The sequence below is a fragment of the Myotis lucifugus genome, unplaced genomic scaffold (genome assembly GCF_000147115.1).
Source record: "Myotis lucifugus unplaced genomic scaffold, Myoluc2.0 scaffold_43, whole genome shotgun sequence".
Taxonomy (NCBI): domain Eukaryota; kingdom Metazoa; phylum Chordata; class Mammalia; order Chiroptera; family Vespertilionidae; genus Myotis; species Myotis lucifugus.
In genome coordinates this window covers 225,716-241,128 of record NW_005871091.1, presented here as the reverse complement: position 1 = coordinate 241,128, position 15,413 = coordinate 225,716, and the positions used below count along the sequence as shown (strand labels likewise).

General features: G+C 40.8%; 1 protein-coding gene across 1 annotated transcript in view; it reads right to left on the bottom strand.

The window, feature by feature from the left end:
- The window catches only part of FKBP15 (FK506 binding protein 15), a 54,777-nt gene that overhangs the window by 29,176 nt on the left and 10,188 nt on the right, over positions 1–15,413 (bottom strand). Inside the window, exons 4-10 of the mRNA XM_006088006.3 lie at positions 14,763–14,878; positions 8,764–8,848; positions 8,216–8,285; positions 4,300–4,374; positions 3,491–3,589; positions 2,104–2,253; positions 1,151–1,219 (exon numbers count right to left, since the gene is read on the bottom strand). Of these exons, the coding sequence (XP_006088068.2) occupies positions 1,151–1,219; positions 2,104–2,253; positions 3,491–3,589; positions 4,300–4,374; positions 8,216–8,285; positions 8,764–8,848; positions 14,763–14,878 (664 nt within the window). The remainder of the gene's footprint in view (positions 1–1,150; positions 1,220–2,103; positions 2,254–3,490; positions 3,590–4,299; positions 4,375–8,215; positions 8,286–8,763; positions 8,849–14,762; positions 14,879–15,413) is intronic.

Here is a 15,413-nt window from a genome sequence, read left to right as displayed (position 1 = left end):
AGGGAGGTTAAATAACCAGCCCAATATTACAGTTAATAATTTGTTAAGCCAAGATTCAATACCAGATCTGTCTAGTTTCAAGGGTCATGGTTTAATTGCTCTGATCTACATTAAAAAGTCTCCAAAAGCCCTAGCCGGTTTGGCTCGGTAGATAGAGCGTTGGCCTGCGGACTGGAGGGTCCCAGGTTTGATTCTGGTAAAGGGCACATGCCTGGGTTGTGGGCTTGATCCCCAGTGGGGGCGTGCAGGAGGCAGCCAGTCATGATTCTCTCTCATCATTGATGTTTCTCTCTCTCCCTCTTAATTCCTCTCTGAAATCAATAAAAATATATCCATAAAAAAAAAAAGTCTCTAAAAGTCTCTGAGAAAAGGAATCATAAACAATGCTATGGAGAAAACTTTTGCCTGCGGATGAATGAGTACTTTACAATGCATTAATATGTCCTGACACAACAACTCCCATGTGTGTAAAATACCCTTTTATGTTGTAACACATAAAGAAAAAATTCACAATGTGAACCCAGGTTCTTGGACTCCGACCGCAGTGCTCCTCCTGCTATGGTACAGTTGCCTCCCACAATAATTGGGAAGTGCTGATTCAAAACATCTCAGACAGGACGGGGTGAACTTTCATCACAATTTAAAACATGAATTGTTTATTTCTGGAATTTCCAATTTAACATTTTCAGACTGTGGATAAACCACAGGAAACTGAAACCAGGAAAAGCAAAACTGAGGATAAGGCAGGATTTCTGGATATTGTCTCATAGTAAAAATCTCCCAAATACAGACAACGTTAACACATTCCCTCCCCCCCTTTTTAAAATATATTTTTACTGATTTCAGAGAGAAGATGGAGAGATAGAAACATCAATGATGAGAATCATTGATCTGCTGCCTCCTGCATGCCCCACACTGAGAATTGAGCCTGCAACCCAGGCATGTGCCCTGGCCAAGATTCGAACCATGACCTCCTGTGGTTCCTAGGTCGACGGTCAACCACTGAGCCACACCAGTCGGGCTCCCCCTCTTTTTACCCAAGCTTTTCCAAACTCTCAGAAGATACCTAGGTTAGAAATTTCCATAACTTAACCTAAATTAAACCTACTGCAACTGATAAAACCATGTAAGAACACAGATAAGCCTTTACCTTGATGACTTTCCCTGATCCTAATTTCAGGCGAAGCAGCTTATCTTTGTTAGCAGTGGAGTCAAAAACCTGCAATTTGATCAAAGTAAATGATAAATGAGGTCAGACAATTTAAAAAATAATAATAATCATTATGATATGCAACTGACTAAACATACCCAGGCACAGTATTTCTAGAATAGGGAATGTCAAATATACTGGAAATTAATTCCTAAGAGAGCTGAAAAGATGGGACCACATCATGGCTAAAGGATATTATCACACAGAATATCTCTGGGCACTGATTTTCCAGGTTTAGAAAAAAAGGTAACTTCATCTATTAAAAGCATTTTTCATCTATAAAGAATTTTAAAATAAATTATCTCATCTGATGCTGATACCAATCCTGTCACTAACCTCTAACTTCCATCCACCAATGGGGGGAAAAACAGTTTGAGTTTAAATGACTTAACAAGGTTACATTACGATAAAATTGAGACTTGAATCTACTTTTTCCCTCACAGTCTAAAGTTCTTTCTATCATACCATACCATAAGCTTTTGATGGCTTAAAAATAGTAAAAGACAACAAGTCCAACCTATTTATAGTATGTACTATAAGAAAGACAGAAACAACTGGAAGGTCTAAAAGTAAGTTTTAAGACCTAATCCCCTAAGAATATAAAGTTTAACACTGATATAGGAGGATAAGACATACATGTGAATAACTACCAAAAATAATACTTGGGAAACTGGTTTCCATTTTCTCTAAGTAGAAGTAATGAGTGGCACTGAGCAGATTTTATAGATTACCATTTCATGCCTATGCCCCAAAAGCAACAGTAGGCATTAAAGCAGGGCTCCTAAACCATTTCTATTTGCCAACAGCAGCCATTCACAGTAATACTACCTTACATCTGAACAGCCCTCCTGTTGTTTAAATTACAGAAAGACTTCCAGGGGACATTTTCTTACCTGGCCCAGAGCATGATTCTGAAAGAGCCAGCTGGTATAGGCCACTTCCAAAGAATCTCCAACTTCCACAGCAGGGCCCTCTGTTACAGTGAGGTCCTGTGAGAGCACCGCGTCCAAGGAAGAGGTGCTGTTGCACTTGGCAATGCACACCTGTGAGACAAAGTTGAAACAGCATAAACTTAGTTTAAGCTCAGGTAAGTACTCCATTTTTGCTAATGCTCTTTTCCACATCGCGGCGTCCACTAACAAATCAGATTACATGTTTAGAAGTAAACCATTCCACTGTCAGTAATGTTGCCAGGAATTCAAGTGTCTAAGAGTATGGCTTTGCAGTCAGACAGTCTGAGTACAGATCTGAGTTAATAAACCATTTATTAACTTGTGATCTTGGCCGAATAACTTAACCTCTGTGAACCTTATTTCATAGGGTTTTTGGTAAAATGGAGACAAAAACTTTGCATATCTCCTAGGGTAGTTATGAAGATTGAACTAACACAAGCAGAGGACTAGGCACAGGGCCTGGAAAGTAACAGCGAGTACACATAAATGTTAGCTATCATTACCATACTGATTTATTGCTTCAGTGTTTGGGAATGTAGGCAAGAAAGGGAGCTTCTAAAAAAATATACTGAAAGCATTTTTAAAGACACAGTAACCATGCAGAAATGTCGTTTCTTTAATAGGACCTATCTCCTTTCTTTCCTTTTGATTCACACTGGCCTCATCCAGCACCTTGAATCACCTCATTTTCCCTTACACATCCACTCCCTTAATCATTAAGCCCTCAACACAATGAGGCTCTGGTCAGCAGCAAACAATCTTAGGAACAAAGCCTCAGGTCTATTGACCAGAGTTTTAATGAAACTAAAGATAACATCTAGGCTCAGTTGTGTTTCAGCTCCAGAAAAGCAGCGAAGCCAAGTGAAGCAATGCCATGGCTGACATCAAGACCAGATGCAATGATCAACTACTCCCTACCCTAACACCAATCACTAGAGACCACAACCCTGACCAGGACCCTAACTCCCTAGTCCCCTATATGACCAAGGTACATGCCCTCGATAAGAATCAAACCTGAGACTTTTAGTCCAGAGGCCAACACTCTACCCACTGAGCCAACCTGGCTAGGGTGTAGAAATGTTTTAAAGAACTAAGTTTACAACATTTAATCTTTTTTCTCTTAAAGTCCCATTTTTAAGCAATTTGAATTAAGTATTCCTATTATTTCCCTGAAATACAATAAGCTCAAGTGACAAATTTAGTGGTTTTTTAATGCTGGTCCACTAACAAAGTATTAGCAGGTTATGGGTTTTCCATTTATTTCCTCAAATCAAATGAAATTCATATTAGTGTTTGGCTTTTCACAGAAAGAATAAGATGGTTTTACCTGTTTATTAAACTCTACAGCAGCCTTTTCCGACTCAAACATGATGGACCAGTTTTGTCTCTGATCATCATAAAAGGTGCTATAGTTATTGGGCCGAACCTGGGGAAAGGAGAAATGTTGGCAGAACTCAACCAGACAGCACAGAAGATAAATCTGACTGCCTAAACTCAGATAGAAGGGTTGTGACTAAAGTGGACCCAAAGAGAGATATCAGGGAACTCTCTTCTTCCTCCCACCTTCCACATATCATCCCTCAGTCTACATTCCCAGAAGGCAGCCAGGAGTCCTTTCCAAGATGCTCTGTTAAGATATCCACTGGGCTGATGGAGCAGATCTAATTTCCATCAGGTATGCATAGACCAATTTCTCTTATAAACCTACTAGAAACCGAGTGCACGACATTCGTGCACTGGAGGGGGGGGGGGGGATGGGATCCCTCAGCCCAGCCTGCTCCCCTCTCGCAATCCAGGACCCCTAGGGGGATGTCTGTCTGTCATGATAGGCTTTCTCCCCTAACCTGGCAGTTGGACATCCCCCGAGGGGTCCTTTAGCGCTGCTGTGGAGCGGGAGAGGCTCCCACACTGCCACTGCGCCCGCCAGCCGTCAGCCGTGAGCCTGGCTTCTGGCTGAGCGGTGCTCCCTCTGCGGAGCGGTGCTCCCTCTGCGGTGCTCCTGCATTGAGCGTCTGCCCCCTGGTGGTCATTGTGCATCTAGCAACCAGTCGTTTTGCTGTTCGGTCGATTTGCATATTAGGGTTTTATTATATAGGATCCCAAGGAAGTTAATGATTCTAATATGGGAAGTCTTACCATTAGTTCAAAGCTCAGATGAATCTTGGCAACAGTTACTGGCTGTTGTTGACTGATATAAAGAAGAATCCTATACTGTATTCAAGCAAAGATAAGCAGAAAAAAAATACAGACAACAGAAGTTAAAAGACAATACAAAAATTAGCAGTAAAATGTCAGGGGTTGTGTTTCATACAGGTACAAAACTCAGTTAAACCCTTAATGCTTGGATTTTAAATTGTATCTTCTCACTACCCATTTTAATCTCTTTTTATTTTAACTGTAATTGCAATGTCTTTATTTTGTTGGTGTTTTCATTTCTAGATGGGTGACTAAGAGATAAACAAATGGCCAACAGGTACATGAAGGATAATTAATAGTCATCAGTCATTAGGTAAATGCAAATCAAACCACTTCACACCTACTAAAATGTACATTAAAAAAAACAGAAAAAATAATGAGGTGTTGGCAAGGTAGTGAAGAAAATGGAACCCATATATTGCTTATCTATAATAATAAAAGTGTAATATGCTAATTAGACCAGACGTCCTTCTGGACAACCTTCCAGACGAAGCCGGGGCTGCGAGGGAAGCCCTGGTCTCAGGTGCCTGCTGGCAGCTAGAGGGAAGCCCGGGTCTCAGGTGCCAGAGGGAAGCCAGTGCCGACATCCAGGTGAAGGAAGGCCTACTCTTTTTTTAAAAATATTTTTGAAAAAATAATGAGGTGTTGGCAAGGTAGTGAAGAAACTGGAATCCATATATTGCTTATCTTTAATAATAAAAGCGTAATATGCTAATTAGACCAGACGTCCTTCTGGACGACCTTCCAGACGAAGCCGGGGCTGCGAGGGAAGCCCTGGTCTCAGGTGCCAGAGGGAAGCCAGTGCTGGCATCCAGGCGAAGGAAGGCCTACTCTTGCATGAATTTCGTGCATCTTGCCTCTATTAGGAATATAAAATGGTACAGCTGCTGTGGAAACAGGCTGGCAGTTCCTCAAAAAGCTAAATATAGAATTATCTTATGACACAGCAATTTCACTCCTAGTATATACCAAAAAAACTGAAAACAGGGACTTAAACATATACTTGTACACCAATGTTCACGGCACCATTATGTATAATAGCCAAAAGGTGGAAACAACCAAATGTCCATCAACTGATGAATGGATAAACAATATGTTATATACAGACAATGGAATATTACTCAGCCATAAAAAAAGAATGAAGTTCTGATATATGCTATAACATGGATGAAGCTTGAAAACATTATGCTAAGTGAAATAAGCCAGACACAAAAGGACAAATATTGTATGATTCCCTTATGTAAAATATCTAGAATAGGCAAATTCATAGACACAGATTAAGGTCACCAGGGGATAAGGGAGGGAGGAATGGGGAGTTATTGCTTAATGATTACAGATTTTCTTTTGGGGTGATGAAAAAGTAGAAATGGATAGTGGTGATGGCTGCTCAATATTGTGAATGTAATTAATGCCACTGAATTATATGCTTAAATGGTAAAATGGCAAATTCCATATATATATTTACTATTCACACACATAAAAACCACACAGGGACCCTTTCCCCCTCCCCACGTGGGAGTCTGTGCTTGTTTCTCAATAAATTTCCACCTTTGCTATAAAAAACAAACAAAACAAACACACACACATAAAACCACAGTTAAACAAATGATTAAAATTCAACCCCAGAGGGGAGGGTGAGACGATGAAGGTTCATATATAATCTTGCTCGAGAAAGGTCTTTCCTTTTCCTATGTTAGGCAGATAGTGAAGAGCTGATCACCTCAATGCAAACCAATTACAGATTAAGCTGGTCAGGGAAGGATCATAGATTATTTAGAGTCATTCCATAGGGATACACCTATTCTCAAGCACTATCTTCCTAGGCTTTTGATTGAAAGCCTGGAAGGTCTCTGACTTCTCGGTCCTGAACATTCTGCCCATCAGCAATTCTGAGCTGAGTTCTTTAGCCTCCTCCCCACAAAATTAAAAATCTAGCAAATGTATTGAGAGGAAGGCTGTCAGATGCTTGCTACAGGTTCCCATCTTGTAATAGGACTTTATCTCCTCTGCACCATAAGATTGTAGAAGTTTCCCTCAGCCTTCTGGCACAGCCCCTGGACGTCCACACCATCCCAGAACTCAGCAATGTCCTAAGGGGGGAAAAATATATCTTGCGTTTGGAGCTCCTCTAGTTTATTCCAATGTCTTTTGCCCCCAGCAGTCTCAGTGCTTGAGCCATACCTAATGTTCATTCTACTCTGAGGCATCAGCCAAAATCTCAAGAGAAGGAAACACTCAATTAATTGGCTCTTCCCTCTCTGCAATTTTAGTTCATCTAGTCCTCATCATTTCCACAGCTCTCTAATGAATTTTAAAATGTAGTTTTTGCAATTTATCTCCTTTTTTTATAATTGTTACAGTAGGAATGTTATCTGCCACAGTACTATATCCTATCTAGTAAGGAAGGGTGGTAAAATCCCAATACCAGATTTTCATGATCCACATGACAACCGGTAACAAATCAATAGATCTAAATAATTACCATTGTGGCTGCTAACATAACAAAATAAGGAACAACCAGAGTTTGTTTACCTCCAGATGGGAAAATGAAACAGATTTCAGGGATACAGTAACCAAGTGCAATATATGAACCTTATTAGATCCTAATTAAAACAAACTATTTAAAAAAAGGAAAAAGAAAAAAGAAACAATCAGGGAAATTTGAATACTTGTTTCTAGTGAATGAACATCAAAAAATTATTGTGGGTTGTTTTTTTTAAGTGTGATAGTAGCATAATGGTTACATTTTTAAAAATCCCTTTCTTTCAGAGATACATACTAAAAAATTTACAGCTAAAATTGTATGCTGGAAATTTACTCAAAATAATTAGAGGGGGGAAGAAGGAAGACTGGCTGGGTTTAAGGTAAAATAAGATTAATAACTGTTAGAGACTAATAATGGGCTCTAGGGGTTCATTATTCTAGTCCCACTATTATGTTTCCAAATTTCCATAATTAAGTGTTTTGTTTGTCTGTTTTTAAAACAAATGAGTGTTGTCTATTATATTAGTTACCCTGGACAGGTCATCTTATCTCTCTGTGTCTCAGAGTCTCTGAGGAGTATAGAATCCATGTTCTCTGGACCTCTGAAATTCGGTAATTTCTTATGCTTATTTCAACAATGTTCAAAACCTTCTGGAGCAGAATTTCAAGCTAGATACAACCCACAAAAGTAAACCAGTGTCAGGGCTTCTAGCCACATCCTCTTCTTCTTCTTCTTTTTTTAAAATTAATTTCAGAGAGAGGAAGGGAAAAGGAGAGAGAGATAGAAACATCAATAATGAGAAAGAATAATCGATCAGCTGCCTCCTGCACGCCCCCTACTGGGAATCAAGCCCATAACCTGGGCATGTGCCCTTACTGGGAGTTGAACTGTGACCTCCTGGTTCATAGGTCAATACTCAACCACTGAGCCACACTGACTGGGCCACATCTTCTTTTGACCCAAACCAATATTTTACTCTGTGACTGGTGGTCCATCTCATCAAATTTTCAAAGGATAAACACTAGTCATTAATGCAGGCACAAGGATATATTATACACTAAGTGTTGCTCATTGTCTAACAAAGGGATGTCCTTGGTAAATGTTTGCTCTAAAACTCCAAATTCCTAAGCCAGGTCTATATCATAAAAATAAAACTTAAAATTGTGAGTGGCTGGATTTGTTTTAATGCACGATTGTAAGCAAAATGTGACTACAAATGTTACTATATACCTAATGTTAAAAATGTACATTCAACACAAACAATCACTTTAATCCTCTGATACATGAGACACTGGGCAAGCCCAGAGGGAAATCAGCTCATGAGTAGGATTTGGGACACTTAAATATGCATGAGATGTGGGGCAATCTCACCTCTCTGGCTGTGTGATTTCCCAGGACTGCAGCACCAAATTTGCCCTGCTTTACATATTGACCATTTGTGCTATAGAAGCAAAACAAAAACAACAGGTATTAATACTTCCTTAAACTAAGCAGAACCAGCTTTCTTTTCTGCTATGTAAAAGTGGGAAATCTAGTCATTGAACCTCTAGAAAGGAATAGAGGTGAGCAGTTTATAATTAGAAGCTCTAACACAATTTCTTTACTCTTTAAATATCTACTATTTATATCTCAGTGAAGCGTCTTTCTTTGAGCACTTGGAAAGGCAGTTGTTGAGAAATATGCAGGAGAGAGAGAGAGAGAGAGAGAGAGAGAGAGAGAGAGAGAGAGAGAGAGAGAACAAGATAATGGCTCCTCAAAGTTTTATGAGAAGTTGGAAAACTGGAAAGTTAAAAGCATTACTGATACTTTTCCTATGGAAAGGCAGAGTAGCCATTTTGCAATGAACAGAGACTTATTGAGAAAAGATAGGAGTTTAGTCCAAGCCCAACTTCAGAAAGCATTCCTTTTCAGCTACTTACTATCTATATGCGTGGACTACTGTTGCAACCAATACTGTGGAAGTGCCTGTTGAGGTGGGTGCTGTTTTTGGTGCCGCCTGATTTCCTAAAAATGAGGAAGAAAACAAAGCTGTCATTCATTTCTTGCTTGAAACTGTTTTGTTAACCATTAAAACTGCTTAAAATTCTTCCTTAAGCCTTCTAGTTAGTGTTAAAATGCTTTTATGGCCATTATCCTCATTTAATCCATAAAACATGACCTCATCTGGGGATGAGGAAATGGAGGCTTTAAGCACCTAAGGGCCTTACACAATGATAGCAGCAAGCCTAGCCCAGGGCTTCATTTCCATTTTAAACAAGTCTTTGGGCTGGACAAGAAAACAAGGTCATATTCCATCTACTTTCTTCTCCCCTTCCAATATTTTGAGAGCTTTAACAAATAAAAATAAAGTTATTCCCCTTCCCTTAGTTTAGAAGTAGAAAATTTACGATACTCAGATTACAGCCATTACTTACCTTTCACAGTGACAGAGAGTAACTCTAGTGTTTTAAAACAGTATATTTAGAGCAAATCACATATTTACACTCACAACATGAATGTGCTGATGGAAGAGTAGTGAGAACAATAGAATGGACGTAACAACCAAGGACTTATTTTCAAAAGCATCCTTGCTTGAGTTATTTTTATTTTGTATTGATAAAAACAAGACAACAGGTCCAAAATAAAGTCACTTACGCTAAGCTCCATGTCAACAAACTGAGACTTAATTACAGTTTTGGCTGTCCCAGAAATGGAAGCTTCAACCAGTCAATCAGGAATTGCCTGAGCAGCACTAGTTAGGTAATCTGCCTGATAGACCCACTGTCATCCCCCAAAGGAAAGTAATCTCGAGACATCCAATCTGCGTTTTGCCTAATATAACTTCTGTGTTCCCGTTCTTTTCTGCTTATAAAATTCTCATTTTATACAGCTCCTTGGAGCTCTCTTCAATCTGCTTGATTGGATGTTGCCTGATTCAGGAACTGCTGAATAAAGCCAGTAAGATCTTTTAAATTTACAGTCAAATTTTGTTTTTTAATTTCATATTGACACAATTTTTCTGTCTGTAGAGTACACGTATACTGCAGAAAACTTAGTAAATATGGAAGTACACAAAGAAAAAGAAAAACGAACCTGTAATCTCACCACCCAAAAATAAATGTTAATAATTTGATGTATTTATTCCTAGTCCTTTTTATACACACACAAACTCAGCAGCTTTACCTTTTCCAAACAAAATTAATGATATCATTTGACAACCTCCTTTTCTCACTTAATGTAAACATTTCCTTTTATTCTTCAAAACAGTGTCCAAAACAAAGACAAAATAGTCCTAAAAATGTTTTTTAGTGGCTACATAAAATACTCTTTCAAAATGTAAACAACTTCCTATTGTTTGATATTTCTTTGGGCTGCCTCCAATTTTTCTCTATTATAAATAACTAGGGGCCCAGTGCACAAAAATTTGTGCACTGGCGGGAGGGGTGGCGCCCCTCAGCCCCACTTGTGCCCTCTCACAGTCTAGGACCGCTCGGGAGATAACCACCTGCTGGCTTAGGCCCGCTCCCCGGGTGGCAGATGGCAGGCCCGATCCCTAGGTGCCTGCTCCTCCTCCCTAGGTTGCGCACAGGGCAGGGCCGATCTGGGGGTTGGGGCACCGCAACCGGTCGCACACAGGGCAGGGCCGATCAGGGGGTTGGGGTGCAAGAATAGGGCTTCCTCGGGCCGATTGCACCACCAAGCCCTGCCGCCCAGGGACACACACGGGGGGGGGGGGGCTCCTGGCTGGGGGCAGGGCTTAGGTGGCACATGGGGGCCCAGATGGCAGCTCAAGCTGCCCTGCCCTGCCTACAGTATGCAAATTAGCCGCCATCTTTGTTGGAGGTTAATTTGCATATCACGCTGATTAGCCAATGGGAGGCGTAGCGAAGGTACAGTCAATTACCATGTTTGTCTATTATTAGACTAGAGGCCCAGTGCACAAAAATTTGTGCACTGGCAGGGGAGGGGAGGTAAGAGGGGTGTCCCTCAGCCCAACTTGTGCCCTTTCAGTCTGGGACCCCTCAGGAGATAACCACCTGCTGGCTTAGGCCCGCTCCCCAGGTGGCAGATGGCAGGTCCGATCCCTCGGTGCCAGCCCCGCCGCCCCGGGTCTCGCACATGGCAAGGCCGATCTGGGGGTTAGGGGGACACCCCTGGCGGGTCACACACAGGATGCCCGGGCGGGCCGGCAGATGGCTGCTGCCCCGCCCGGCCGCCCCAGGTTGGGTCACACACGGGATGCCCAGATGGAGGCAGGGGGGGCTGGCCGATCGCTGCTACACTGCCCGGCCGCCCCGGGTCAGGTCGCACACCGCCGCCCGCCGCCCCAGGTCGCAGATAGCAGGCCCGGATTGCGACAGGGCAGGCGGGATGGCACTGTCCTGCCCCACCGCCCCGGGTCGCAAATAGCAGGCCCAGATGGCGGCAGGGCAGATGGGATGGCGCTGTCCACCCTGCCTGCAGTATGCAAATTAGCTGCCATCTTTGTTGGCGGCTAATTTGCATATCGCACGGATTAGCCAATGGGAGGCGTAGTGAAGGTATGGTCAATTACCATGTTTGTCTATTATTAGATAGGATAGGCTGCTATGGTGAACATCCTTAAAATGCACATTTTTGCATGTACCTCTAATTACTTTCTTAGAAGAAATTTATAAAAATGAAAATGTGGAGTGAAAGGTTGTAAACAATTTTAAGATTTTGTTACAACCTGCCCAAATGCCCTTGAGAAATGCCATACCAGTTTAAACTCCCACTAGCAGTTTGAGTTCACCAGCTTTGCGGCCTGCCAATAAGAAGAAATTATCTTTTAAAATCTTTACCAATGAGAGGGAGGCAGTAGGGAAAGGGAAATGCTTTCTCATTGTTGCTTTCATTTGCATTTATTGATTACAGGGAGGCCAAAATTTAACATTTTCTATAAATATATACTGACCATTTGCTTTGTTTTGTTTTGATGAATTGTCTATTTATGCTGGTTGGTTATTTTCCTAGTCTGGTGTTCATGTTTTCATTATTATTTAGCAAAATCCTACACCTAATTTTTAATTCAATCAGTACTTTCCAGCTATATGTAATGCCATAACTTTTCTCCTGATAAGCAGTGTATGGCAGGAAAAAAGTAACTAAGGCCAGAGTTAGGTTATGAGGATAAGTCTGAAACACTGAGAAAAATTACTGTCTCCCTGAGGTCAACTTAGCCTCGTCCTTCAGGATGGTGTAACTTGTCCCAGTACACTCTTATTTCCCTATCTCATGTCCTGGAAATGGAAGGTTGTTTGTGAATTGCTGGAGGGATGAGTCAGATACTCAGAATCATATGATCTTCTCACTGGCTTTGCATTTTTCCCTCTCTGAAATCAGCATTGCACAGATTCTTGAATTCCTAGACTTTTTTTTAAAAAATAGTATGTAGTTTCAAGTCTCTCTCTCTCTTTTATTTTTTGAACAAAGTTTACTTGTTTCTCTCTCCCCACCCCCCAATTTGTTGGATCTTTGCTATCTTTACTATTTGTCACTTTCTTTTGAAATCTCAATTTTTTTACTTAAACAATTTCCTCCTGTTAACCTTCTATTTCTCTTAAGGCATAATCTGTTAATTCGAATTTATGTTCTCATCTCATGTCTTATGTTGTAAATGTTAATAAGTGGTCGCAATTTTAATCTGTTCAGGGAGAAACATTCTCACAGAAGAGATCTCTCACTGTCTGTAGGGATAATATTCTATTCCTTGCTCTCTTTGTTCTTATAATAACTTTGTATGGCGTTTGACTCTGAGACTTTTCTATTGCTCATTTTTATGTGAAATTTGCTTTTCTGAACTCTTAGGAATAGAGCTCCCTCTTCTGTTCTTTTTGTATAAAGTTAAAAAATAGGGTGGCTTCCTCCTGAGACTTTATTATTCTACTTCTATCTTTACTCTTACCTGAATCTTCTCTCCTTCACTCTAATATCTCTATCCTCCTCAATTTGAATTCCACTCCCAGCAGGTTCTTCTCAGTGTGGGGACCTGTCCTGGAAGGTCAGTGGGTGAGTTTCACAAGTTCATAGGAGCAAGAGTGCTCCCATTCTTATAGTCCCAATCATCAACCCTTTGTACTTAGCCACAAGTAGAGTGGGTAAAACACTTTTTAATTTCAGCTTGGCCTACCATATTTTCCATGAACACCTACTGGCTATTTTGGGGTTCTCCTATTCTCAGACTCAGATATTCTCCCACTGCGTCCCTGTTTGCTCCCATGCAAATGTTGATACCATGCAAGCCTTGTGGCTGTCAGTGGTTTGTCCATACCTGCTTATATTTGGGGGTTCATGAGGATACCACTTCAATTGGTTTTGTTGTAATTATCCATAGGTTTATATTTATATTTAGTTGCTCTGTTTTTATATTGAAATCTGAAGAGATTCCAGAGCTATGCTTCAGCCATCTTCCCCACAAAGACTTCTTACATATAAATATCCCTTGAACGGAAGGGTCCCCTATATTGCTACCTAGCTTTTTATTTGTAAATGCCTACATAAGATTATATAAGTAATGTTTAAATTCAAATGCCTCTATAATTCTTCTTTGAAAGTATAATTAGCTTATAGTTGTTGCCTGATTTCTAAAAATCAAGTTACTTTACTGGGTGGGGCCTTAGGTCGTTTCTTTTTATCTACATCCATTAACTCGACCACTTTAAATTGAGTCAGAAGCACACAGCTGATGAAATGTAAAGGCATGGCCTACTAGAAATCTGGCCAGGTTAGGGCTTAGAGAACAGGACCAGAAAGCCACAGCACAGCTGCCAAAAGTGACAGGTGAGATTTAGAGCAGCGGTCAGCAAGCATTTTCTGTAAAGGGACAAACAGTAAATATCTTAGACCTTTGGGGCCACATGGTAACCACTGCAACTATTCAGATCTAAACATCCTAACATCCTCAGTGCCAGCATTGTGCCTAGCATTAAAAGGCATGCAATACTTTCATCTTCATTCAACAAATAGTTAATTTAATATCTCTGGTAGCTCAGGGCTGTTTCTATCAGTCCCTCATTCCTCTTCAGATTCTTACACAAAGACAGCAAAGTGTAGGAGGGAGAAAAGGAGGGAGAAAATCAGATCAAGGTTCAAATTTTAACTCTGTCATTTACTGCTGTATCACCGTGACCAAGTCCCTAAACCTCTCTGAGACTCTAAAATGGTGGTAGTCTCACCTATTTCACAGAATCGTGAGAATTAAATAAGAAAATCTACCCTGGCTAGAGTGGCTCAGTACACTGAAAGGTCACGGGTTCGATTCCGGGTCAGGGCACACACCCAGGTTGCAGGTTAACTGCCCAGTCGGACTGCGTATGAAAAGCAGTCGGTGTTTCTCTCTCTAACCCTTCCCCTCTCTCTGAAATCAATAAAAACATATCCTCGAGTGAGGATTAAAAAAAAAAAAATCTACGTAAATCACCTGAGACCACACACATAACAGGCATTTTAGAAATATTAGTCACCCTTCTCTCCTTTCATTCAACAAATATCACTCAATTTTCTTTCGTGTCCATCATGATGAAAGGTACAGAGGATTTAGCACTGAGCATCACTGTCTAGTTGGGGAAAATTCACTGTCACCATACATCTAACCCAGCAAGGGAAAAGAAGTGAAAAGCAGCTCTTTCTTCTCGCCAAAACACTGGACAATACCTACCTGGAGTGCGGACAGAGTTTCAGAGAATGGTGTCCACACGGAGCAGAAGAACTTACCTGTGACCTTCCTTTGTCAGTTTCAAACAAAGGGCACACTATCTACCTGCCAGAATGCATATCTCAGAGCTTAGAAAGGCATGCACCACTGGTAGTAAGGTTGACCAGACTGACCACGGATGAATAATCTGGCATATCACTTTGGGGAAGGCTGTTTATACTTTCAACTAACGTGATAGGGGCCAGTGCTAACCTCTTAACTTACCTGTTGCTGCTGCTCCCTGGCCTTTCTTAGGCTGCTTGGGGGCTGTGTACTGGAAGAATTCATTTCCATGGTCAGCAGCCGCCTGGTCCCGTCCAAAAAGAGAGGCCAGTCTGGCACTGTAGAAAATGAAAATGACATTTCATCTGACATATCTCAAACCTGGCATCATTATAAATGCTTCAACCTTGAATAAATACCTCCTTTGACTGTATATTCCACCATTCAATACTGGAAGTAGAAGTAAAGAGTCTCTGAAATCAAGATTGTATTTCTAATCTGAACAGCACTGGCTGACCCTACCCGTCAAGGCATTCCTTCTTTCTGGACCTCAGTTTCTGCATCTGTAAATTGAGGTGGCTGATCTAGATGCTCTCTATGGTCTCTTCAAACTGTAATTCTTGCCTTTAGCGAGTCATAGTTTCTTACTTTTTACTAGTTTTAAAATAAATTGAAATAAAGTAAATTGAACTGTACTACAAAGTTACTCCATCAAACATGGTCCTGTCTACCATTTTATCTAACAGGCAGAACCATTCTTTCATCATTCCTTGCAATCTAGTCTTCTGCCTTAACCATTCCACTAAAACCACTCCTGCTAAGGTCACCAACATCTTTGTTACTAAACATAATTTACCAGTCTTTGGCTAATTT